This window comes from Triturus cristatus, chromosome 6, assembly GCF_964204655.1.
Source record: "Triturus cristatus chromosome 6, aTriCri1.1, whole genome shotgun sequence".
Classification (NCBI taxonomy): Eukaryota; Metazoa; Chordata; class Amphibia; order Caudata; family Salamandridae; genus Triturus; species Triturus cristatus.
Window position 1 is genome coordinate 1,327,715,721 of NC_140589.1, and position 26,648 is coordinate 1,327,742,368.

At 46.8% G+C, this 26,648-nt stretch overlaps 1 protein-coding gene across 2 annotated transcripts in view; it reads left to right on the forward strand.

Annotated features, from left to right (window-relative positions):
- The window catches only part of ATL2 (atlastin GTPase 2), a 653,233-nt gene that overhangs the window by 532,348 nt on the left and 94,237 nt on the right, over nucleotides 1-26,648 (forward strand). For both annotated transcript variants that reach the window (XM_085612325.1, XM_085612324.1), the window contains exon 11: nucleotides 25,464-25,535. In XM_085612325.1, coding sequence (XP_085468451.1) covers nucleotides 25,464-25,535 — 72 coding nt within the window. The remainder of the gene's footprint in view (nucleotides 1-25,463; nucleotides 25,536-26,648) is intronic.

A 26,648-nucleotide genomic window follows, 5' to 3' on the forward strand; every position in this document is an offset into this window, starting at 1 on the left:
TAGTAAAATCCGCTGACATAATCTGATGTAATCAATGGATGTTCAAGGAGGTATTCGTGGCTGGGATAAATCCACATTGGCCAATGTGGACCAGTTTATTAAGATAGGGCTGTATCCTATTTGCCAGGATTTTACTGAGAATTTTGTATTCTGTTGATAATAGTGACAGTGGTCTATAACCCGACATATCCGATGAGACTACTAGCACTTGAATAGTGGTACAGGGCAGATGTCCCAGTACGAGGGACTCCTTGTATACCTCCTCCAATCGTGGGATTAAGAGTTCTGAAAAGGAAGCGAAGAATTCTACCGGGAGTCCGTCCAGTCCTGGTGTTTTATTACGTGCTAGCCCACCTATAGCCACCTTGATTTCTGCCCTCGTGATAGGTCCTTTCAAGTCATCCTGCATGTTGTTGGGGGGGCCTGTGGGTATGGTAAATCTGCCAGGAACTCGTCAATATATGGTCCTAGTACCGGCGGCGCACTACAGAGCATTGCATAGTATGTCCGAAAAGCTTAATTAATGTCACACTGTGTGTGCGCAGTGCCACCCCCAGGGAGATTAATTTGCCCAATAACAGTGGTCGGTGGGTCATTTCGGATTAATTTAGCTAGTAACTTGTCCGATTTATCTGCCTCGGAGTGTCTCATTTGAGTGTATGAACTGTAATCAATCAATATAAGGGTTTTGAGCAGCTCCGCATGTTGAATGCACGCTTTTTGTAAAGGTGTCTGCTTCGCGGGGTCATGCACTGCCTCTTGCTCTAATTTTGCCATTTTGTCGTCTGTGTCTTTTAGGTTCGTATGTACCTCCTGCCTAGCCCCAACTGTAGTGCTGATCGCCGTTACCCGTATAACCGCCTTCCATGCGTCCCATTCAACCAGTATGTTGGAAGCAGTGTTCCTGTTCTCAGTGAAAAAATTCTGGAATGCTATTGAGTGTGGTTCGAAACACCATGTCTTCCAGTAGTTGAGGCCATAACCGCCATGTAGGGACAGGGGTGGGCACTCTTCCCCACGCAAAGACTGTCTCCAGCGAATTATGATCAGAGAATGTCTTTGCCAGGTAAGTATTGTCTATAATTTGATCTGCTATGGAATTGGAGCACCGGATTCGATCTATTCTGGTATGCAGTTGATGTACCGGGGAAAAGGAGTACTCCCAATGGAGTGGATTCTGAATCCTCCATGTGTCACTCAAGGACCAGCCCTCTACCCAAGCAAATAAGGCTTCCGCTTGCTTGTTGGCCATTGCGCCGCTCAGGGGGGGGGGGGGGGGGGGGGGGGAATGAACGAGCTTGGTTAGTGTCCATAACTGCATTGCAATCCCCCCCTTACTATCCATGGGGAGGCCTCCCACCCCACTAGTATCCCATTCAGACTTGTAAAATATTTGTTGATTAAAATTTGGGGCGTAAACGTTTCCCAGGACAATCTGCATTCCATCCAGTGTGCTATATAAGAAAATATATCTACCCTGTGTGTTCATGCGTTTGTCCAATATATCAAAGGGGACTCGCACCCTAATCGCCACTCCTTGGGCAAAAGCCGAATAGTTTGTGGAACTTATTTGCCCCTTCCATGTTTTCCACATTTTTATAGCCTCAGCCAAGTGTACCTCCTGAAGAAAGACCACATGTGCCCCACGTCGTAGTAATTATGCATGTTCTCGAAGCCGCTTATGAACGGATCCCAGTCCACGAACGTTCCATGTTATGAATTTCTAATTGTTTAAAGTGTGCATTGGTAGACAATCGTGAGTTATCAATGCGGAGTAGAGGATCGTGCTGTTCAGTTATACATAACATCATGAAGCCAGAGCCCTGAAACCCCCGAACTAAACCAAATCCCAGATCTTGCCTGCAAACTAACCTAGCCAGACCAAACATCACATACTGAGAACTAATACAAAATAAACTGTAGCAATCGCAAAGTGGGGAGCAGTAGCCATAACCGGCATGTAAAAGGTCGTATCAGTCAATAGGAGCTCCGTTGAGCCTGAGCAAATAACATATATATCAATACAATCTACATATTTGCATGGAAAGAACCAGAGCAGAAGGATACATTAGTTCAGGAGGAGACGTGCCTTTAAAGTCCTCATCCACGACGGTCTCAATCATTGCAGCAGTTTACAAATGTCACGACCCCATCAGGTCATCCGCAGTTTGTGGAGTCACTGAAGGGAAAAGTGCTAGACTAGCATCGGAGTCTGATTGCACTGTGCTGTGATCAGACGTTTGAGTCTTGACGGGAGGAATTATCTCGACATGCGTGTGCAGTCGCTAGGACCATCTGTCTTTTTGTACCTGCTTCTTTGTGGGTCCAGTGAATAGTGCCGCACCCTTGGGTCTAGCCCCTCGTTGCGAGCGTCGGTTACTCATAGTCTCCTGGCTTCGTGGCGGTTTCGAATGAGATTGACCAAAAAGCTGTGGACCATGACCTCCAGCCACTCCTGTACGTCCTCCGGACTCTCAAAGGAATAAGTCTTTTGATCGTACATTATTTTTAGGCGTGCAGGAAAAAGCAGCACGTATTTGAGGTTCATAGTTCGCAGCTTCCGCTTCACCGCCTGGAAGGAGGATCTGCACCATCACTGTATAATCTGGATACGAAACCTGGCAATTCTCAAATCGGATCTGGGGTTTTTCCCTTGCTTTTTGAGGAGCATGTCCCGGTCTCTGTAATTGAGGATTTTCACTATCAGGGGTCGCGGCGGAGCACCCACCTTTGGTTTCCCTGTGGGGATGCGATGCGCGCTTTCAATGCAAAAGAAATTCGAAAGGCCCTCAGGAGCCATGTGCGTGTGGAACCATTGTTCCATGTATGTTGTCGCCTCCATTCCCTCACTGCGCTCCGGAAGGCCAATAACGCGGATGTTATTGCGTCGTGCTCTGCCCTCCGCGTCTTCCCCCCTGTCCATCAATCCAGCGACTTGCTTATGAAGAATTTGCAGTTGCTTCGTATTCTTTCTGCTGCGGCACTAAATCATCCAGTACAGAGGTATGATCCTTCACCTTCGTAGCCAGTTTGGCATGATCTGCCTTTAGCAGTGTAAAGCCGGCAGTAAGGGAGCATATCTGATGCATCCTCAATAGCCTTCCTGGACTCACGGACCTCTGTAAGGATTAAATCCAATTTATCCTGGGGTTCTGTGGCGTCTGTGGGTGGAATTGTATAAGTTAGGCGCACACTCATGGCAAGGTCTCCATCGTCCGTGCCTTGGGAGTTAGTGGCAGCTGCCTCCTGCATTTTCCCTTTCAGACAGCCCATCCCTGCACACTTGCGCCCCGGGCCTCCTGTCATCGCCCTGACGCTTGTGAAAGTGTACTGACCGAGCGGACCACCACCAGGAGGAGTAACCCCAGTCTCCTTCGCAGGATGTTCACTAGTCACACCCCCCCCCTTTGTGATTAAAGAGAATCAGAGACCAAGAGCAGGTAAGGTCAAGCGCTTAGCAACTCTAAGAATATGGTGTACAATGTATGCAATGTAGCGGCGTTGAGCAGCCAGGCGAGATGAAGAATCTGGGCCGGTGCAAAGGTGGGACCCCGTAGTGACCGGCTCCCTCCTGAGCGAGTTTTGATAGTGGTGCAGTAGATGACAGTTCCCCACAGGAAGAGATGGATCCCACAGACAGTGGCTACAAATGCTGGTTCTGAGGTCGCCTCCACCAAGTTCCGCATATCCTGCAGGCTCCCTGGCATTGTAGAGGGCAGCATTGGGGGTGAGGAGAACGATAACAGCATAATGTCCCCAACTCCATTTCAGGAGGTGTCTCCTCACCCCCCACCCTCCCCCACCCCGGCGCCGCACAATGGTGCCTCAATAGCCGCATTGGTGGAAGGAAGTCTGACCTCGCTCCACAGGCAAGTCACCCAAGGCCACCCCGGGCTCCCGGCATCTCCTCTGAGGATCAAAGCAGCTGGGGCGCTGAAATAATTGTGTGCCCGCTTGTGTCTATGCTCCCTGTAACTGTCCGATGTGGGTGTCGAGGCAATCTGGGGAAGGGAAGGCCCCACAGCCATTGTCTACCTCCACTGCACGTCCTGCTGCCTGCAATCCACCAGTGTTGGAAGGGGGGGGGGGAGAAAAAATACTCCGCAGACCCCCACCCCTGAAGATCAGGGCGACACTCACCCGCGACTGGGGCCCCCGGTTAGGTTCCACAGGCCCGGCGGGCACCCTCACGCGTCCTTCGATGCCGCAGCCCCGTTCACACCCAAGGGCCGTTGGTCTCAGTGGGTCGGCAGCCGGGCCCCGCGTTCTCCTCACCACTTCTGCTCCACACGGCAGGCCCCCGCCGCCAGGCCAGCCACACTGCTGATCCAGGTGCTCTCCGGAAGCTGCACGCTGTCGTCCAGATCCCGCTGCTGTATGCCTGCACCGTCTGGTTGGGCTGCCTCTGTTTGTCGTGCAGGCCGCAACCTCTCCGCCAGCAATCGCCAGGTATCGGCTCACGCCCAGCACACAAATTGAACTGTGCGCTCTGCACATAGATCCCCAGCGCACCTGGCAAAGCGCACCGGGGTGGCAGACCGTCGATAGCACAGTATTATTGAGCTCGGGCCCCGAAGCTCGTTCAGCTCACGTCCGCCATGATTGCCGGTTAGCAACGCCCCTAATTTGTTTTAACTTGTTTGTTGTGGCAAAGTAATTCTAACTAATCCTGTTCCGAGGAGTTGTTTATTAATCTCTGTAAGGTGATGTATGCATGATTTTCTCTCGAACAATATCGTTTGGCTACTACAGGGATTAAAATTGATCAGTGTAAATTACTCGTTTGCCATTGTGGCATACATAAATTCACCTTCTGAAAGTTTCTCCTTGAAACACAGAACTTTTTTTTAGCTTGTGTTACATATATTAGCAGACATCATCGATCTTGCATTCATAGTGCCATAATTGTGGCATTCCGCTCATTCATACATTGCGATTCATTATACAGTCATTCTACATATCTCATATTTTTGCAGCAAGCCTATGCTTTCTGTTCTGTACCTTTATTTTCAAGTCCCATTCTAATTTAATATAACCAACTCAACTTGGGTCAAGGTACAGGTTTGCTGTGTTTAAAGTGTAGTGCCTCTGGATTTGTTGTAGGGTAGGTGGGGAGATGATCGAATAGATATCTCATCCATTTAAGTCAGAGCTTCCCTTTAGTTTCATCACTTGAAAAATGACATCAAGCAACAGTTTGATGTCCTTCTCTATCCTTCGCTTTCTGTCAATAGTGGTACTAAGTGAGCCCTTTCCGGCATCTGCCCAATGCTGCTTCAGCTAAAGTTTGAGCAGTTTAGATGTCTCAATTCTTAATGCTTCCTGGTAAGTACAAACATTAGAATCTGAGCATCTGTTTGTGACCAATGCTAGTTTTATTCCAAGTCAGAAAGTGCAGGAAGTCCCTATTGTCAGGTGGAGTGTCTTGGTTTTCCAACTCTTACATTGCTATAAAGTATCTGGGTTCTCAGATAATTTCCAGTTCAAGACAGTAGCATCATTGAACTTGAAACCTGTCCCTTTTGTAGACCTCTGTTGGGCAGCAATGTGGGCTACTCTTTCGTTTTTACAGCAGTTACTTTCTGGGTGCATCTTCAAGAAAAGATGCAAAATGTATATAGAAATTCCAGGCAACCTCTTAGATTAAAGGCTGGTCATGTATATGCTGTCTTCTATCTGCATGAACCTTACGGACCATGAAATTTGGTTGTTGATTTGGGGAGGAGAGAACGGGGCAACCAGGTAAAGTAGATTTGTCTTTGTGATTCCAGTGATTTTTTTGTGCTTGCTTTATTCTCTGCACAAAACCCAACACGGCTTCAATTCATATATGCTGTGATAGGGATTTGTATGTTTGAGAAACGTGTAAGAACTGGGCGAAAGTCAGGCACAAAGGTAATGAGTGTAGCTCCTGGGCCTGGTGGAATTATCAATGAAAGGAAAAGCGAGCTGAAGATGGGTAGAATGCACAAGAATCTGGGAGGATACCTACATTTTGTAAGGAAAGTCTACTTATAGTCGTAGTTCTCTTCCAGAGAATTCTCATCAGTAGTCATAACACTGAATAGTCCGTCCCATTCATGGGATCCCACTACAAAAGTACAATTATAAATATGTATGCAGCCTATAAAAGGTTATGACTGAATTTCATTTGTTTCTTTATTTAAAAAACGACTGCAAATGCATAAAATTAGTCACCAAATAGTAAAGGGACTCTCAAGTCATTCACAAACCTTTTTAAAACAATAGACGTAAATGAAGCATAGTGTTGGCCAATAGCCTACAACGCAGTGTTTAGGAGAAACTGGCACTGTTCCTTTAAGGGCGTCATAATCCACTCTGTATCCCATCATACATCACAGTTGACTGATCAGTTCATTTTTCCAGGTCTTGGAAACAGGGTCTTGGGGCACTGAGCTCTGCCTTTTTGACTAAGTCATTGGGAAGTCTTTCAATAGAGTATTTGCTTCTTTTTTACTCAATGCCTCTAGAGACTTGGAATATATTTAAACCTTTTTCTGACAGGAAAGGATTTATTTTTCTGACAAAATGCCTTCACTGTTGCAAAGTGCCATTCTTGTGGAAAGAAAGGCCCAGTCAGACCCTCAGAGTCTGCATTATTTGTCTTCCAGTAGACCCTCTACCAGAAACCTCCAGCCACTGTCAGAAGTTCTCCAGAAGAACACTTAAAGACAGGGCGAAGATCCAGCTACATGGGATCCAGGAAAGAAAACAAACAGCTGCTGGGTCAGCTAAAGACCTTGCAAGAGGTCCTTCTCCTCAAAGAGAGGCCTTCTTCCTCTCCAAGGACTCCCCTAGAGGTAGATCTAGCGTGAAGCAACATCAGAGGAAGAGTGGACTCTCCTGATCGACATTAAGAAACAGGACGTCTAAGTTGAGTAAACTTATTCACTTGCACTCAGCCAACAGGTATGAAGATGACGGAAAGACCCCTTTCAGCGACAAAAGCAGCATGGCAGTGACCGTCCAAGAAACTGTCCATGTCAGACATTGTGGAAGCTGATGTTCAAAACACTGATGAGACTTCATTTGATGTCAAGAACAAGATGTCTAACATCGTTGACATGAATATCAGCATCGCTTCAGGAGATGCAGAAAAGAGTGCCTGCCTGCCTCATATTCAGAGTGCTCTTGTACCTATTCACCATCACGAGGTACTCCTGATGCTCTCCTTTCATGCACTCAATCACCAAGGGGACCAATCTCCCTAACTTTCACCAAGCTTACCATTTATACAGGGTTTTTACAATCCCCTCTGCTTGCTCCCCAAACACATCATCCCTCTACTCCTATAAGGCCTCAGAGAGAGCAGTCTATGGTCAGACTTCCTCTCCTAGAACTCCCAGAATGTCTTGAAGTTGAGAGGCATCACTCATGCTTTAGATCAAAAACTAGATCCAGCTGATCATGTAAGGGAACATCTTTTCATACAAGATCCAGATGATCCAGCAGAGGATAAAATAGAATATCACATTCTCATCACTGAACACTACCCACATCCTGAACAACCAATGCCCTTCGTCTGTCACAGATTATTATCCCTACTCTAACAAATTTTCCTCCAGCAAGAGGCTCTTCAGTAGACGATGTAACCACTTTCATTGACATCTTAGCAAGTTAGAGGAGTGGCAACATACAAAAATCCAAAGACCACTTTTACCATTTTAGCATCTGTCACTTTTCAAAACACTATACCAGAAGTCTTCCTCTGGTCCCTGGACCACTGGCACCCACAATGCAACTGTTCCTCACACCTGCATAAATTAAGTCTTGTCCATCCAGACTGTTAGAAGTATAAACCACCGGACCAGGACCCTCTCTTTCTAAGATCAGTTCTCCTCTGGTGTCCGTCATTGTAGCAGCAGCAGCAAGAAAGTCTTGTGCAGTAAGTACATTTCTTCCTTCATTTCACCAGCCAAAGAGCAAAAGATTGGACTCTTGGCAGGAAAATATGTGGAATGTCTGCATCTACCATGAAAGGTGCTTTCAGAACTGTACTTCTAGGAAGATGCAATAAATCTCTTGGCTTCTCTTCAGAAACTCACAAATGAAGACAAACAAGACTTCCAGGTGGTACTTAATGAGGGTATACTTGTTTCTAACCAGATAATATGTCGGCAGTAGACACATCTGAGCTGGTGACTCATGCTTACTGCCATGATATCTGCATGAGATGAATTTCCTGACCTAGACTGACTGTACACAAACCTGAGGCACAACAACAGATCCTCATTGCCATTTTCAGGACGTTCTCTCTATGGTACTCATGCAGATGATAAAATGTCTTGCATGTGGTCTGAAATTGAGACACTAAAAGTAGTTTCCCTGGAGCAGGAATACCGAAGGAGATGGACAGGCCTTACAATGGGTGTTAATTCCCTGAGAGCGTGCAAACCCCTCAAATCACACCAACAATACTACCATCCTCCTAATTCCTTTAGAGGTAGCGGTCAGCAAGCAATTGTGGCTGCAGGAAAATGACCTGCCAAGTAATGACTTCCTCCTTCCCACTTCTCTGTTAGTCAATCTAGTGGGGGAAGCATAGTCAAACATCTGCAAGAGTGGCTTCTCATAATTGACAAATGAGTCTTGTATATTGTTCAGAATGGATATTTTCTATGATTTAAATCCCCCTCCTTTTATACCACCAAGCAAAACTTTCTTATTGATTAAGGTCTATTGCCAAAATAAACACCTTACTACAGAATACTGTGGTGCAGAAGATTCCTCACCGAAAAGGAGCGAGGGTTTATTCCCATTACTTTCCTGTTTAAAAAAACAAAAATACACTATAAGAAGCGTTCAGACCAATTCTCAAGCTCAGGATCCTGCATTTTCGTAACTTAACGTGCTAGGCTTCACACAATTACCTAGAGGACCAGTGGAACCAGTTCTCAGCTGGAAAGAGATTGGTTTGCTAACTGCGACAGTCAATCACCCCCAAGATAGAAATAGCCCAGAAAAAGGATAAAACAAAATCTCATTCAGTCAAGATTTCCCAGATCAAACTCTAGTCACAGACATCTCTCCAAGGAAAGGGAGCTCACTTGAGTTGTTTGAGGATTAAAGGGATTTAGTCAGACAAAAAGACTTTACCATGTCAGTCTGCTAGAGTTAAGGAGTGTTTCATCTGGCTTTGAAATACTTTCTTCCATCGATCACAACAAACTCTTCTCACTGTGTTCAGGCAGACAATACAACAGTGTGTTATCTAAACAAGCAGAGAGGAACTCATTACAGACCACTGCCTCTGGAATCTCAAGCCATACAAAAATGGCTAATAGCAAGAAATTTGAACATCACAGCTGTTCACCCATCAGTGGTAAAAAATGCGGAAGCATACTCACTCAGTTGTGCATTCCAAGAAACTCACAACGGAGTTTGAAACTACAAAGTCTTTCAAATCGTTTTTTAAGAATGGGGTTATTCACAAATAGACTTGTTTGCTGATGCAGAAAGCAATACCTGCCCAGATTATGCCTCCAGAATTACACCCAGGGTCAAAAGTTAATGCACTTTTGATAGACTGGTCAAAGTAATTTGTGAGCTTTTCTTCCAGTACCGCTGATACCAACAATTCTAATCAAACTGCACCGTTCCAAGACCAGAAGGATGATAGCGCCCGAATGGCCTCTCCAATAGTGATTAACGAACCTTCTACATCTATCTGAACATCCTTACAAGAGACAGGATCACCTGTACACGTTGTAGTCCAGGGACTTGAACCCCAACCTTTGGTCGTTGAACTTAGCAACCTTGCTCCTGAATTCCTGCAAAATGTCATCTAAAGCTGCCTTAAGATTGCATTGATATTTTACGGGAAGCCCTCACCCATAAATAAGAACATCCTGTGCCTTCAGGTGCAAAGGTTTTTGCATTTGGTGTAGTCAGAAAACTTAAGATCCTTCCACATGTCAGGAAAATTCCTTATTTCCTTCATTTGGCAAGGTCTGAGCTACTATTTGATTGCTCAAAGTGCACCTTATGGCTGTAACTTTACCTTATGGCTGTAACTGCCTGTAGGAAATGCCCTTCACAAACCTGTATTTAAGGATTTCTTAGAAGGTAAAGTCAAATGTCTTTTAAAAATACTTTTAGAAGATTAAAGCTCTTCTAAGCCATTTGCTTAAAGGTTAAACATGCATGTTTTTTTCAAATGTGCTAGTTAATCAGGATGCTGAGCCTCAAATTCAGCAGTGATAGATAGGAATGTAGAAGATGCCTGCACTATGGAAATGACAGATCTCGAGCCAGTGGGAGCAACCAAACATTTTGTGAGGTGGTAGATGTTATCTGAACCATATTTGAATTAAACTTGGGTTACAAGGCTTCTTGAATTTTATGATAGTTATATTAACCAGGGGAAACATTTGGGGTGCTTCAATGCCGTCTAACATTGTAACAGTCATTCACTGCTGCTTAGAAGAAATATGCAGAGAAGATAAACATTTAAATCGTACAATTTAGTGCTAAACATGGACGCTAGAGTAATTTGATGTTACAGGCAGATACTTTCTGTACAGCTATGCTTGCAGTTTCATTAAATGCGTTAGTCTAGAGACACGCAAAGGCGCTGTTAATGAATTGTAGAATTTGGAGGTTCCTGATCCAGCTCTCCCTCATGCTGCAAGCCTTAGTTCCTGCTTTATTATTGCTCCTCTTTTGTGCCCGTCTCTCATTCGTGTGGCTCTCTCCCACTCTGCTAAACTAAACTTGTGCTTTAGTTCTCTTGTCAACCACTCTTGTGCATCTTTAATTCTTGTGCTGATTCTGCTTCTATTTTTGTGCTCCTCCCGTTTTCCTGCCTCCCGTCAAACTCTTCTACTGAGTGCTCCTGTCTAGCCCATCCCACCACCACTCCCTCCTCCCTAGGACCTGGTTAATGGAGGCCGCAACATGACACCATTGATCAAGGCCCTGACCCAGCGTTCCCTTGTGTTGCTAGCCTTAGTTCTTGCTTTATTTTTGCTCGTCTTTTGTGCCTGTCTCTCATTCGTGTGGCTCTCTCCCACTCTGCTAAACTTGTGCTTCTTTAGTTCTCTTGTCAACCACTCTTGTGCATCTTTAATTCTTGTGCTGATTCTGCTTCTATTTTTGTGCTCCGCCCGTTTTCCTGCCTGCCGTCACTCTTCTCCTGAGTGCTCCTGTCTAGCCCCTCCCACCTCCCAGCACCACTCCCTCCTCCCTAGGACCTGGTTAATGGAGGCCGCAACATGACACCATTGATCAAGTCCCTGACCCAGCTTTCCCTTGTGTTGCCAGCCTTTGTTCTTGCTTAATTCTTGTGCCCCCCTCTCTCTCTCTCTCTCTCTCCTTCGTGTGCCTCTCTCCTTCTTGTGCCTCTCTCTCTCTTTCTTGGGCCTCTCTCTTTTTTGGGCCTTTCTCTCTTTCTAGTGCCTCTCTCGCTCGCTCGCTCTTTCTTGTGTGCCTCTCTCATTCTTTTGCCTCTCTCCCTCATTCTTGTGCCTCTCTCCAACTTTTCTAAAACTAGACTCTTGTGCTTCTTTAATTCTCTTGTCAACTACTCTTGTGCATCCTTAATTCATGTGCTGATTCCGCTCCATTGTGGTGCTCCTGCCAGTTTTCCCGCCTCCTGACAAATTCCTCTTCCGATTGCTACCACCTCCCACCAAGCCCTGTCCACCGCCTCTCCCTTTCTGGACCAACTTAATGAAGTCCGCAGCCCGCGTGCCAAAGGCATGCCCGTCTGCACCAGGGGCAAGTCCTCTGCACTAAAGGCAAGGCCGTCGGCGCCTGGACTGCATCCAGCACCTGGACCCCCTCGCTTCCAGCCCACCACAGGTATGCCGCGGTTCTCCATGTCTTGAGCACCGGATGACCCAGCAAACACTGTACCAAAGGCAAGCCTGCCTACGCCTGGCTAGCGCACATCACCAGGACCCCTGGCTCCCGGCCCACTACAGGTATGTTGCCGCTTCCTCTGCAGCCCTCAACACTGGGCGATGCAGCGAACACTGCTGCCATGCCGCACTGCACTCTACGCTAGAACTGTTCTCTTACACCCGATGCACCTTCTGCTGCACCGGCACAGCAACCGTCATGCCATAAAGCATCATGCCTACCTCTTGCCACACCACACGTGACCCACTGATTCCATTACCTACTCCTCAACATGCATTATATGTGCAGCATTCCACCAAGTTATGGGACCTCATTGCCACCCTCCCAGCTGACAGTCTTCCTCACTGAGACCTGGCTCACCCCCACACCCACCCATGACATTGTCACAGAGATCCCTGACTGATATAGAATCACTCACCAGGACCGCACCAACAAGCCGGGAGGAGGAACTGCCATCATCCACAAGGAAACCATACAGTGCACCACCACCCCAAACAATACCAACACCCCCATGGAGCACCAACTTCAAACGTCACACTGACAACAAGATGACCATCACAGGCAGCCTCGCATACCGACCCCCGGGCCAGTGCTCCAGCTTCGGCAACACTATTGCAGACTTCATTGCGCCCCTAGCCCTGGACTCCAAGGTCTGCCTCTTCCTAGATCTCAACTTCCACATCGACCCAAACGCCAACAAAGCTGCACACTTACTCGAAAGTGTGATCAGTCTCGAGGTGATCCTGAAGGTCTGCATACCCACACACACGGCAGGACACACGATGGACTCTATCTTCACCTCCAGCAACCGTGTCAAATGAATCCACATCACAGATGTCTAATGGAGCCATCACTCCAGCGTCCACTTCAGCATCTCCAGCTCCCGCATCACCCACCCCCAAGATGGCCAGTGCCCCCCACCACAGCTGGAACAAAATTTCAGAGACCAGCTGGACGGACGCCCTCAGCACCTCCAACCCAGCTGCTACTACCAACCTGCAAGAGGGAATTAAGAACTTGCAAGTCTAGATCGCCAACTGCGACATCGCCCCCATCAAGAGCTACAAACAGAGCCTCCAAAATGGCCAGTTGGTACACCCAAGAACTCCGAACATCGAAACGTGACTGCAAACAGCTGAGGGGGAGATGGCGTGCCAACAAGGACACCTCCGACAGGGCAGGCTTCAAGACCTCCCTCTAGCACTGCCTGTTGAGGGCATCAAAGACAGCCCTAGCTGCATGTAGCGAAACCAACAGCAGCAATGAGCTTTTTAACATTAAGGGATTCTCCAACCCGGATGCCTGCAAAATCAACATCACACCGTCACATGAGCTGTACGACAACCTCGTCAACTTTTTCCTTGACGAGATTGCAGCCCTATACAGAAACTTCAAACCCCAACCTTCACCTACGGACTTCCTCGACAGATACTCCTGCACTACAACCAACACGAACCACAGACTTACCACCTGGAACCACCTCCCCACCCTGGACACCTCCTCCGTCATGAAATCATCCACTCGGGAGCTTCCACAGACCCATGCCCACACCACATCTTCAATCTCGGAAACCAAAGCATTGGCCAGGAACTCCCACTCTTCTCAACACCTCGATCACCACCGTAATATTTCCCAACGCCTGGAAACATGCCAATGTCAGAAAAGTACTGAAAAAAACAAACCTCTGGGAACCCCAGCAAACTCAAAAACTACCGGCCAATCTCCTTGCTCCCATTTCCAACTTCCACGACCAGTGTCACCAACTGGATGAACTGCCTGAAGCTGGAGTACTGATCTTCTGTAACAGCAATCCATGTAACAACTCATGGTAGCTATTAGACCTAGGACTTGCACCCACACCTCCAGACTACGCTATAAAGTTCTGGCTCATCATTGATAACAAGCTCGCCATGAAATCACAGATCAACTCAGCCTTCTCCGCCTGCTTCCGCACTCTGCGCTTGCTACGTAAGAACAAGTGGCTGTCCCTGCACACAAGACTCACCGTGACACAGGCCCTCCTCACCAGCCGACTGGACTATGGCACCACTCTCTACATAGGAAGCGCTACAGACTTCCTATGGAGACTACAGATGGTACAGAACGCAGAAGCCAGACTCCTCCTCTACCTTCCCACGATGAACCAACATCACACCCCCACCGCCGGCATTAGAGGAAAGACAGATGTTTTAGGTGTACCAAATATTTGGTTGAGCATTACTGTGAAGTGCTGCACCTGTATTAATATGGCAAAATACCATGGGAGGTAATAGGAGTGGCTGGTCTAGTGGGTGCATGTAGTGAGAAAAGAACTGTCCACTGTAGCAGCATAAAACACTTTCTAAGTCCAGGGTCAGTGCTTTGGAGTTCACATGCCATCATGCCCAATGCGAGCATGGTAAATGAGAAAAAAAGCAATGAGGGATGAGAGCAGGCCCGGTTCTAGCGGGTGGGCCGGGTAGGCCAGGCCCACCCAAACATGAGCCTGGGCACCCAAACAGGAGCCTTGGCCCTCGCAGTGAGGGCTTGAAGGCAGGCGTGCAAGCCATTGGGCTCAAAGTGCTTCAACCCTCCCCTCGTGTGTGTCAGCACGGGCCGAGACAGCTTCCCGGGCGCACAGAGACAGTTTTAGATATTATCGCAGCCGCACCCGAGTACTTCACAGGTCTTTAAAAGACCATTTACATGGTAAGGAGGCTGTTTATTTTTTCACCCCTTCATCTCCACATGGCGAAAGGCGTCAAATCCTTTCTTTGACAATGGTAACCTTTGCCTACAGTTCTGCTGTGTGGATATTTCTACTTCTATGCAGCGTAGGAGAAAAGAAGTTTGTTTATTCCTGTTCACCTTTCCTGACCCCTGCAGCGGCGTATCACATCAGGCTGTGACACAAAGTTTGACTAATGGAGTAGGTAAGAGAATGTGTTACATAGCCAATAGGTCTCGCTTTTGGAACCTTATAAGTATTTAGTTATGCAACTGTTGCATGGCTAAACACTTATAAGGTCCCAAAGGCGAGACCTATTGGCTATGCCAATGCTTGTTTTGTTTTGTGATATAGTTAGAACTTCCCCAGTCTTTCATTATTCAAATGTTGCTAAAAAGAGTATGTTTGGGCAGATATACATTTTTATCAGTAAAGCTGACCCCCAATGAAATACTCTTTAAATCCTAAGGTAGTGTTTCCCCAGACCAAACCCTCTTAAAATATACTACCCACCAGTATGGATGACATGTGATTCATACACCTTGTAATCCTCAATGACTTATGTGACATTCCCTGTAGACTGATTTAAATACTTGTATGATTCATTGTCTCTGTATAATGTGTGTGTGGTGTAAAGTACTGACACACACTACACTGATATGAGTAGCGCTATATAACAAATGAAATGCATATGAGAGAGGTGCTCCGTAAAGATGAGGGGCACTGTTGGAGGGTGGCAGTGAGGGAATCCGACGAGGAGGTAGTGGGAGGGGCTATGGAGCGATGAGGGGCACTGTTGGAGGGTGGCAGTGAGGGAATCCAAGGAAGAGGTCATGGGGTGCAGGGGGGAGCTTGGGAGAGATGAGGGGCACTGGTGGAGGGTGGTAGTGAGGGAGTCTGAGGAGGAGGTCAATAGGGGCGTCCATGGAGGGATGAGGGGTACTGTTGAAAGGTGATAGTAAAGGTATTTGCGGAGAAAGAGGTTATTGGTGCAGCACCAAAAAAGACTTTCGCATCAGCGCTGAAGCCGGCCCTGTCATGGCCTTTCTGTTTTTGTTTATTTAATTAGCAGTCGGGTCTTTAGGGCTACTGTGGAACATACTTTAAAGTACGAACTAATTATATTTACTGCTATATTCAATGTTTTAAGTTTGAAGGTGATTTTACTAATGGTTTTACCGGGAAAAATGAAAGTGGAGCCCGATGGCGCCTGATATGGGGCTGGGGCCCAAGGTCAGCTGTGAGATAAGGTGCACTGGAGAGGGGTAGTGGATAATCAAGCCTGTAAGGGAGTGCGCTGCAGAGTCCATGGTCAGGTGGAGGTAGTAATGAAGAGGGATTCTCCCTGAAGGCCCGCAGAAAGGGAGCCCGAGAAGTGTCACTTGCCTGATACTCCCAACTCAGAAACCTCCTCTTCCCATCAAAGGAACATTTCATGGCAAAAACACTTTTTGAGAGTGATAATATTTAGAAAGATATTTGGAAAAGAGTGCGTTTTACGGGGCCTTGTAAGACTAAGAAGAGAGAAAGGAGGGCCCTGAAGCAGGCCTGCTTAGACATATATGCAACAAATCGAGCCCGCAGTGGCCCACCCAAATGCACCCTTGGCCCACCCAAATAAAAATTCCTGGAGCCGGGCCTGGATGAGAGGCATGAATCGAAGATGTGCTTGATGGCTTTTTGCTGGCAAGTTATGGAACTCGAAGCGGAGAAGGGTGAGTGTATGACAAAGTGTACATGTGTGTGTAGCTCAAATTTTGCGGGGGCAGAACAGAGCACTGAAAATCCGGCGACAGCCCAAAGGTACTGTTACACATGCAGTGCATACTCCTGCCATCTGGTCTTGGGCTTGGACATATACAACTTGTTTTTGTTCGATTAAATCATTGGAGTCACGAGGTAAAGTGACTCCTCCCGTAGTTGGTAATGGGCATTCACTCTGGTTAGATTTTCTCCTGCTGTTGGAGTTGGGCGTGCTTTGCCGTGGGTCTGAGTGTACGCAGTCTGATCTGCGCCGGTGCCTCCAGTTCTCCACTCCGTCTCCAGGTAGCACTCAAACTATGCTTTGGTTCACCTGTGTTTCTTCTCACTGTCGTGGTGTACTGCTTCGGTTTTGAATTGACTGTTCCCTATGCCTGCGTGGGGCTTCGGCCCATGACAGGCCTCTTTCCACGAGCCCTGCGCTCAAAAATGTTAATAGTTTAGATTGTTTTTCTTTTCGATATTGTCCCCAGTGCCATTCTAAGTGCTACTGGACAGGCCAGCACACTGTCTGCAATCGTTGTCTGTCCCAAACCAGAAGCGGGCCTCCCGCTTGACTTGTCTTGCGTTTTGGTCGAACAAGTCCATTCAGAATCGAGACCATCGACTCGCACAGGGGGGTGCTCTGTTCTTAACCAGCTTGATTCCCGTGGGGTGAGACTTCGTTTTGCATGTACTGTTTGGTGGGACTGCGAGGACCAGCTTTCCCTGCGCATCTCCACCTCCGGCGCAGCTGGGGCCTCTTCCCGCCCTCCTCCTACACCAGCGTGGACACTACTCACGGCCCCCGCTTCGCGGGAGCCGCTCGCTGCTATAAGTAGCCCCCGCTGCCTGTGAACTCTGGTGCTCTGTTCTTAACCAGCTTGATTCCCGTGGGGTGAGACTTCGTTTTGCATGTACTGTTTGGTGGGACTGCGAGGACCAGCTTTCCCTGCGCATCTCCACCTCCGGCGCAGCTGGGGCCTCTTCCCGCCCACCTTCATTCACCTATTTTAAAACCACTCCCTCCGCGCTAGCGGGACGCGTGCGGGACAAAGCCCGGGGCGAAGACCGGGCGAAGACCGGGCTAAGAGCGGCCGTTTGAGGCCGTTCGAGACTGTACGAGGCTGGGCTGGCCATTCCTCTTGGTCAGCACATTTTAAGGTAAAAATATTATGGCTACTGGACTATTGAGGTTGGCTCCCAAGGGGTGTTCTGTTGCGGGGACTTTGGACAATTTTATTACCCGTGCAAGCAACGTTCTGGCTTATGAGATTGCGGCCACTGAACGTAGATTATCTTTGGACCCCCTATTAGGGAAACGCTCTTCATTGGGACGCATCATGTCCGTTCTCTCCCCTGATAAATCTGAATCCCTGCAACCAGATGGCTCACTAGATGAGTTACTGATAACAGAGCCAGCTTCCTCTGCTGGGCTCATTATACCTAATCCTTCTGCTACAAGGCTTCCTGAGGTCAACTCATCATCGGCTGAACCCCCTTCCCCAGCTTCTATTTTTAACTGTGCTACAACAAGGTCCATGTCGGACCGGAGTGTAAGAAGTAAATGCCCTAGGGAGAAGCCACCAGTTATAAAAGGGAAGAAACTTGAAGGGGCCCCTATGAGATGTCCCTCTAAGAAAAAACAAAAAAGTATGATGGGTTCTAACCCAGTCCCCAACACCCCTACAAAGGAAATCGATCTACCTAGAGCCCCTATCCGGGACCCTGTAGTGCCCTCCATTTCTACATCTATAGGTGAGGAAATCCTACGGGCTTGACTGAGGATGCTTTCTGGGGAAAAATGGCATCCTTAATTAATGGGAGTCTATCTCCCTTAATTAAGCGTCTATCTATACTAGAAAGCAAAATAGCATCGATAGCTGTCACCATTCAGCCTAATCCAGTGGTAATTGCTCACCCAGCTCAGAAGGCATTATGCCACCAACTAGCTATACCACCTATTAACAGTTCAAGTGAGCCGGGTGCTGATTACTCTCCTCATAGCAACCCACTTCCAATAGAAAGGGACATACCACCCAATAATGATGGGAGGATTGCTCTTCCTCTCCCCTCTCAACAGGTTCAAGTCACAGGTGACACTGGCCGTTTGACCTGCCCCCCACCCCAACCTATACCCTCTCCCTCAGTAAACCCCAGTTCAAACATTTTCCCAAGCTCTAGGAACCTACAAAGAATTGATCTCCCCCCAGACTGTAGCCCATATGTCGTGGTCCTAACGGGTGTTCCTGAGCTCCCCCCCAATAGAGCCGAACCATTCCTGTCCTTGAAGTATAAGGTAATCCACTGGCTGAATGAAAATAGACCTCTACCACCCAAATTAAATGGGGAAATTTTGATGGTGCGTAGAGTGTCTTGGGTAGGTCGGGGCGTGAAATCCATAAGGGGAGATTGTATTGTTGTAAATTTCAGGGATAAAAGGGTGGTGAAATATGTGGGGGAAGGGGGGAGGGCCAGATTGGCTGATGGAATCCAAACTTTTTCTCTATCACACTTCTACCCGTTGGGAGTACTTAACCATAGGATGGCTTCATCAAACTCACACAGGGAAAGAGTGGGAATGGGCTATGGCCATAGCGGAATTTCAGAGGCGGACTCATACGTTATACCTTTCAACATTCCATGTCACAATAGGTTCAGCCTGTTGGACTGTGTTGATTGACTGATGCCTGAATCTGACCACGGGCCCAATCTCCCAATGCAGGTAGAGACGAATACTAGGGTGAGTTGGCATGCATCTCCCTATTCCCAAGTGATCCAGCAAACTACGGCGATGCCAGAGGAGTCATCCCTCTCAAAGTTAATTGTGACCCACCCCGTTAATCCTCCTACCAACCTGATGCCTTTAGAGCTTCCCACTAAATTAGGGCTAATTGATAATATTAGGGAAATCCCAAGCATCTCCCCTGGGAACACATCTATCCCCCATTGCTTAGATCTTGCTAATCACTCTACCAACCAGGTAGAGGGGTTAAAAATTCTATCATGGAATGTGGCGGGTTTATCCCGCCTGTTAGATTCTTCCGACTGGGGGGAATTTATCGACGAACACGACCTTTGCCTATTTCAGGAAACATGGGCATTGAAGCCCCATCATCGCCTTGGGTATGCCACCTACTGGGAATCGGCAGTGAGGTCTAAACGGGGGAGGCCATCAGGAGGGTTGACCATCTGGGTGCGAACACACCTGGGTTGTGTAATCAGGAAAATCACCACTGATTCATCTGACATTATGTGCCTAGCCATGTCCTTTCGAGACAACCAGGAGTTGACCCTGATTAACATCTATTCCCGTCCAGTGAACTATGGCCAAGTGTCTTGTACTTTTACCAGCTTGGAGACATTTTTTACCAAATCCATTAACGTAGACCATCTTATAATTGGCGGTGACTTTAACTGTCACTATGAACCCCTGAACGGGCTGATTAGCCCAGTATCCCAGGAAGAGGATCAAGCGTGGGCCATCCCCCCGACTAATACCTATCCTACGAAGGCTTGGACACCCCTGGTCCTTCAACTTACCTCGATCACATTCACCTTTTCGTTAAGGGCATGTAACGGAAGGTTCCCAGCAGACAGCCCAGGTAATTCTACTTTTGAAAGAAATGGGCAAACCTCCATTATTGATTACATAATGCCTAGTATGGGATTGTGGCCTAGGATTTTGGACTTTCAAGTAAATAAACGATGTGAAAGTGACCACAACCCCATCGTTGTAACTATGGAGGGTATCACTAGCTGTCTCGCTAATGATTTAACTACCTTAGCCCCCCTGGTTACAGCCTGTGGTGCACGAAGAGTCAGATGGGAGAAGATCGCCCAATCCCAAAGGGATCTGAGTGCTATGTATACTGAGATCTATCCCCTTTTGGAGAAATCTTTGGGAGAAGTTGCCTCAACAGAGGGCCAAGTAGATCACGATCTGATAGGATCAACCCATTTAGAACTCTGTGGTATCCTAGAGACCCATTTCCATCGGGTAACCAGGAAACAATCGGCACCCGTGAGGGGGAATAATACTTGGTATAATAAATCTTGCAGGGAAGCCAAGTCAATGCTTCTGACAACTCTCAAAAATGGCAATAAGCCATTAATTAAGGAAGCGAGGGCATATTTTAAGAAAATGACTGAAGAAGCGAAAAAGGAATGGGAAATAAGCAGATGGGGGGGAGATTTCCTCTGCATTGAAGAACAGGGATTCAAGGTAATTTTGGAATCTGGTCAAAACCGGGTTGTCAGGCTCCCAGCAAGCAGTCCAACCTAACATCGGGGAAGAATTATGGCGTGGTTATTTTGAAGATCTTTACACCTCCAAGACACTAGCAGTAAATCATCCTCCCTCCCCTCCCTAACGTTTTTACACCATATATCCAGGGGATGGCTCAAAAGTGCACGTTTATCGAAGTCAAAATGGCACTTAGCAAAGTCCTCCCAAATAAAGCTCCAGGCCTAGATAGGATCCCAGGTGATCTATTTAAGAGCGAGCCGGACATCTGGGTGCCCTATCTATATGGTCTTTTTAATGCAATTCTAGCTGGAATGCCGCTACCACCCACATGGGCGGGTATCGAGATCATACCAATTCATAAAAAGGGCAAATTATAGGCCGATTAGCCTAATTGATGTCGCCCAGAAGATTTTTGCGCGTATTCTTCTAGGGAGATTGCAAACCTGGATGGGTGATTCTAACATTCTAACCCCTCTGCAGGTGGGCTTTAGAGCCAAAATGTCAACAGTGGACCAACTGTTCAGGTTACAGATGATTCACTGGAAGTCCATTATTTTAGAAGGAGGCAGCCTTTATCTCGCGTTTGTAGATTTAAAGTCTGCCTTCGGTATGGTGGATCGCCCCCAGTTGTGGGAGCTGTTAAAAGGGATGGGAGTCCCCCTTTATTTATGCGACCTACTAGAGCGACTACATAAAGATACCTTTGCTAGAGTGAGGTTTGGAATAAATGGAGAACTTACGCGCCCATTCGGAGTAGAGAAGGGTGTGAGGCAGGGTTGTGTACTAGCTCCAACCCTTTTCTCTCTTTTTTTAAATGGGTTGGTTGAGGATATCCTGGCCCTAAGAGACATAGACGCACCTAGGCTGGCGGGCAGGAAAATACCTGCATTAATGTTTGCAGATGATACCCTGCTTCTGTCTAGGACTCCCATGGGGATGGAAAGAATCCTGGACGGATTTGCTTCATTCTGCAGGAAAAGGAACTTAGTTAGTTATCAATGTGAACAAGACCAAATATATGGTCCTGCATGCAGACACTATAAACCGCCCTTCGCCAAAACTAGATGGTATGCACCTAGAACGGGTGAACATTTTTGATTATCTGGGCCTGACACTCAATAACAAAATGAGTTGAGGGCCCCAGATCTCAAAAGTAAACCTAAAATTTGCACAGCTAACTGGAGGAATTATAAAGATGCACAAAAATAGCCCATTAAAGTTGATTAGCCCACTGGTGGAGGTTGACAAAGTCCAGGCGAGGGGGATGGTGGCCTATGGCGCTGAATTATGGGGCCACAACACAGTACAGATTTTAACTAAGTCAGAAAACCAATTTTTTAGACAATTATTGGCACTCCTATACAGCCGCTTAGGATGGACCTGGGCATACAACCCATTGCGGATTTGGTCGCCTCAAGACCGGTAATGTATTGGCGCCGACTATGGAGTACCCCCGAACTTGTTAATTTTCGGGAGGAACTTAAATCTATTCTGTTGATTCCAAAGGCAGGCGCCATTCCCTGGCTAGCATTTGTAAAAAAAAATCACAGAGCAATAGGGAGAGAAGATCTTTGGCTCACACCTGAGGAGTCGTGCCCTTCTCTTTCAACAAAGTCTCTGGCAAAAACCCTGGAGGAACACAATCTGACTCAGGTCTTTCGATCAGCGAATAGCCCTAACCTGTCCTCGGTATTTCTCGAGTTAAAAAATGGCTACTGTTTTGAGCCTGCACTAGATTTGATCCACCAGGTTATCGCCAAGAAACTATATATACAATTTAGGCATGGCACTCTTCCCCTCTTTTCGAGAACAAACAAGTGGGCTGGTTCTAGCAGACCGTCCTGCCCGGGGTGTGGTGTTCACGAAGAATCAGAGGTCCATGTCATATTCTTTTGTCCAGCCTATAAAACGCCACGTCGAAAATGGATTATCCAGCTTGCAAAAAACACGGGGGCTCGGAATTATAGAGACCTGTTTAGGTTGTTGAAGTATGACCCTTCACCCTTATTTGTCACGGTGATTGCCAAATTCTTATTCTCAATGTGGTTAACCAGAAAACAATTACTATCACAATAAGGTAAATCCTGAGATACTACCCATCCTAAATATAGTGCCTTTTTTCTTCGTGAGGGTTTAAGTGCTTGCTTGTATGTTTTTATATTCATATTTTTAACTCTGTAATATCTTTCTATATTTATTGTTTTTGTATTATTGTGATTTATGAACTTTTATGGCTGATAGCCGAAATAAAGTTTTTTCTGACTCTGACTCTGACTCCTCCCGTAGTTGGTAATGGGCATTCACTCTGGTTCGATTTTCTCCTGCTGTTGGAGTTGGGCGTGCTTTGCCGTGGGTCTGAGTGTACGCAGTCTGATCTGCGCCGGTGCCTCCAGTTCTCCACTCCGTCTCCGGGTAGCACTCAAACTATGCTTTGGTTCACCTGTGTTTCTTCTCACTGTCGTGGTGTGCTGCTTCGGTTTTGAATTGACTATTCCCTATGCCTGCGTGGGGCTTCGGCCCATGACAGGCCTCTTTCCACGAGCCTTGCGCTCAAAAATGTTAATAGCTTAGATTGTTTTTCTTTTCGATATTGTCCCCAGTGCCATTCTAAGTGCTACTGGACAGGCCAGCACACTGTCTGCAATCGTTGTCTGTCCCAAACCAGAAGCGGGCCTCCCGCATGACTTGTCTTGCGTTTTGGTCGAACAAGTCCATTCAGAATCGAGACCATCGACTCGCACAGCATGCCATGGAACAGCACCCTTCCCCGGCATCTTCGGGGAAGGGATCAAAGCGAAGGAAGACGTCGCTCAGGTGACTGCTTTCAACCCGGACCCAATGGCCAGTCTAACTATGAAAACCCAGATCTGCAGCTAAATGCTGCTCAACGTCACAAGGTGCTACCGTGAGTACCACACACCACCAAGGCACTCTCTGCTCCTCAGGGGTGCAGGGCTTCGAGCCTACATTTGGGGACACAGCCTTCGGTACCGCTGCTGCCTTTCAGCAATGGCCGGTACCGACATAAGGCTTCAGAGCCACCTTAAACACCGAGCTAACCGCACACATCCTTGCCTGCCTCAATGCAGACAGCACTCTCTGCCCCCTCTAGTGGATAGACGCAGGCACCAAATTATTTCTCTGAGCTGAAACGCGTATCCACGTCAAATGGGACCTCGAAGCCGAAAGTGGCCCCGCTGCCCGTCCGCTGCAGAATGATCGCCAGGAGCTGCCTATTTTACAACACCTTCTGGACTCTGGGCAACAAAGGTTGTTTATTTACCCTCACACAGACATTGCCAAGCCTTCACTATCTGTGCAGCAGAGCAGACTCTACCCCACAAGACATCTTACATTTGAGGAGCAGTTGGTGTTTGAGCCTCCACCGCATCCAAATCTGAGTGAGATTATAGGGGCACCAGTCCACTGCACCCAAAATCTTCTCTTCCCCCCCCCCCCCCTCCCCCCCTCCCCCCTGCTATTGAACAAGCTATTGGCTTTTGAACAAGCATTCTGGTTTCATGTTGGAAAGCTGAGCTTGAATTTGTGATTGCTTGGAGCTGTTGGCAGACAAGTCAGTCATTTCCTGGGTTGAATTTTCGGCACTTGACATTCAACTCCATTACTTTGAGGCAGGTTTTGAGTGACTGCATATGTTTGTTGAGGATATTTTGCACAACTGTTGAGTGACGGTACTGCAGATCTAGGTGTTTGGTTTGAATCGAAATTTCCATGTACAGGTTGCAGGTGGAAAAGGAGAATCCTGAGGGGCTCTGCATTGAGATGGGGGTTGGCAGTAAGACGGTGCGGTATCATGAGCCAATTTATATAAGAGGGTTTGATTCAGTGAAAACCGGTTTTATTTTTTTGTTGCCAGACAGCTATACAACCTTATGAGAGTTTCAGAGTACATTGAAAAATGAAGTTGTGGAAAGGTTGAAAGCTTTGTCAAGGTAACTGAGGAATCCTAATGAGGAAGTAATCACTTTACTCTAGCTTGTTCAGCAGTAAACATTTGACCCGGATTTTGTCAGTGCCGAGTGGAAGGGTGTTCCTTGGCATTGGCTGTTGAAATACAGTTACAAAATAACTCATCCGGAATAACATGTTTAAGTCATGGGTATTCATTTAACAAACCAAATCTTTCCATCAGTTCTTCGAATTTACTTCATTTAAACCAGTTGGGCTTAACCTGTTTGCTAATGGTTTGTTAAAGGAAATCTGCACCAGAATTAGTGTCTTTGATGATACTAATCGGAGGCTCAGAACATGTAGTTGTCAAACGGATTCCCAAAGTTCCTAGTGACATGTGACTGGTTTAAGGGGTTTTTCAGGACAAAAGGCTGGTGAGTAAGGAGACTGGAATAAGGGATGTTAATTTCCATTTTGAAAGAACAAAGCTGTCCAATTCCAGATAACTTTGCGGTCGCTTGGGAATTAACTGAAGTGTATGTAAACAGTATTTTGGATTTGGCAGCTAACTATAAAGATGGCAGATATTCTTTAGTGTAGACATACCAGGGTTTAGGTAATGTTTGTTTAAACGGGGAGTGAGTGCCTTTTCTTTTAGTTGAAGATTCCACTACATTCCATTATTTTTAAGTAAAAAATATTTCTGGCTTGTATAATGGCAGGGAAAAATTCTAAGCATACACATTGTAGGGTGGGCTCTCCTGATGGAAAACTACAGTCATAGGTAAGTAAAACTTAAATGATTTTACACATTTTAACTGTAACTGCTCCTTTTTGATTGTTATTGGTATGGCTTATGTGCTCTACTAAGGAGTTCTACATGTCTGATCAGAACCAGCCATAATAAAAGTGTTTAAAGTTATTTTCAGCAGAAGTACACTTGTGTAATTGATCACTGCCTTATTTCCCTAGGCAACTGCTGAAGCAAATAATCTGGCTGCTGTAGCAGGAGGAAAGGACACATACAGCAAAGGCATGGAACAAGTAGGTGACACAAGCAGCGAGTCTGTATGCTGTCAGTTGAAAGCAATTTTAGTACTTTCCCCTTGTTGTAACTCACAATTTTGCTTACATTTAAGTATAGTTTGAGTCCGTATCATCTGATGAAAGGCTGTTTTAGGACAATGTCCTTTGTCTTAAGATTCCTTACTCCCACTTCTCACACTTGTTTTTAACCTTTCATTGATTGCTGGTGTATATAGCATTTATTACTTATTTAATCAGCAAATTGGGACCCAGAAGAGTGCAAAGTCATACTCCGTCTTATGTCCTACACACTGGTGTAGCTGTTGGCTACAGAAGGAGTAACCTTATTTTTTTCTTTACTGCTTATCTCTCACTGTAGGGGGTAGCCACTTTGGACCCATATGTTTAATCGGGATCGAGTCTTCGTATTGCCCAAACTTTGAAATGAAAAATATTGATTTTAAAAAACATTGACTTTTTTCACTTGAATGTTTTATTATAGGCACTAATAACTGTCATTTATAGATCAGTTTAGGCTTAGAGGGTAGTGTTAATATATTTGTTGTACACACTCAGTCAATAACTGAGATAGACAATCTGATAGACTTCTAGCAGCAGATTCCTTACCTTTGAATTTCCCAGGCATCAGGCTGGATCCGGATACTTTTGCTGAGCAATACCCCTTGTGCGCGACATGGGGTGGCTCCATTCGGCTCTGCGTGACTGCGTCGGTTATGACGTCCCGGTGCCTACATAGGCCCCATCCAGGCTTGCAGACGTCAGTTCTTTTCTCTCCGCACCAGTTAAGCACTGATCCCAGAAGAGCTACCTCCCTGCCGCTTTTTGGCTGGCTTTTTCTCGACTTTTGTCGTAATTTTTGGAATAGACTTCCTGTGCGAGAGATGCCTTTTGAGAAAGACAGATTTCAAACCATGCGGGAATTGTTCCTGAATGATGTTGTTTACTGGTCCCCTCCACGTATGTCTTTGGCTTCTTGAGCATGGCCACGATACAAAGTCGTGTTTGAACTGTCGGGCGAGGGCTCCGAAGACCTTGAGGGAGCGAGTGATGAAGTTACTCATGGCCTGGCAGTCAACACCATCAAGCGATACTCCGAGGTGGTCACGGTCC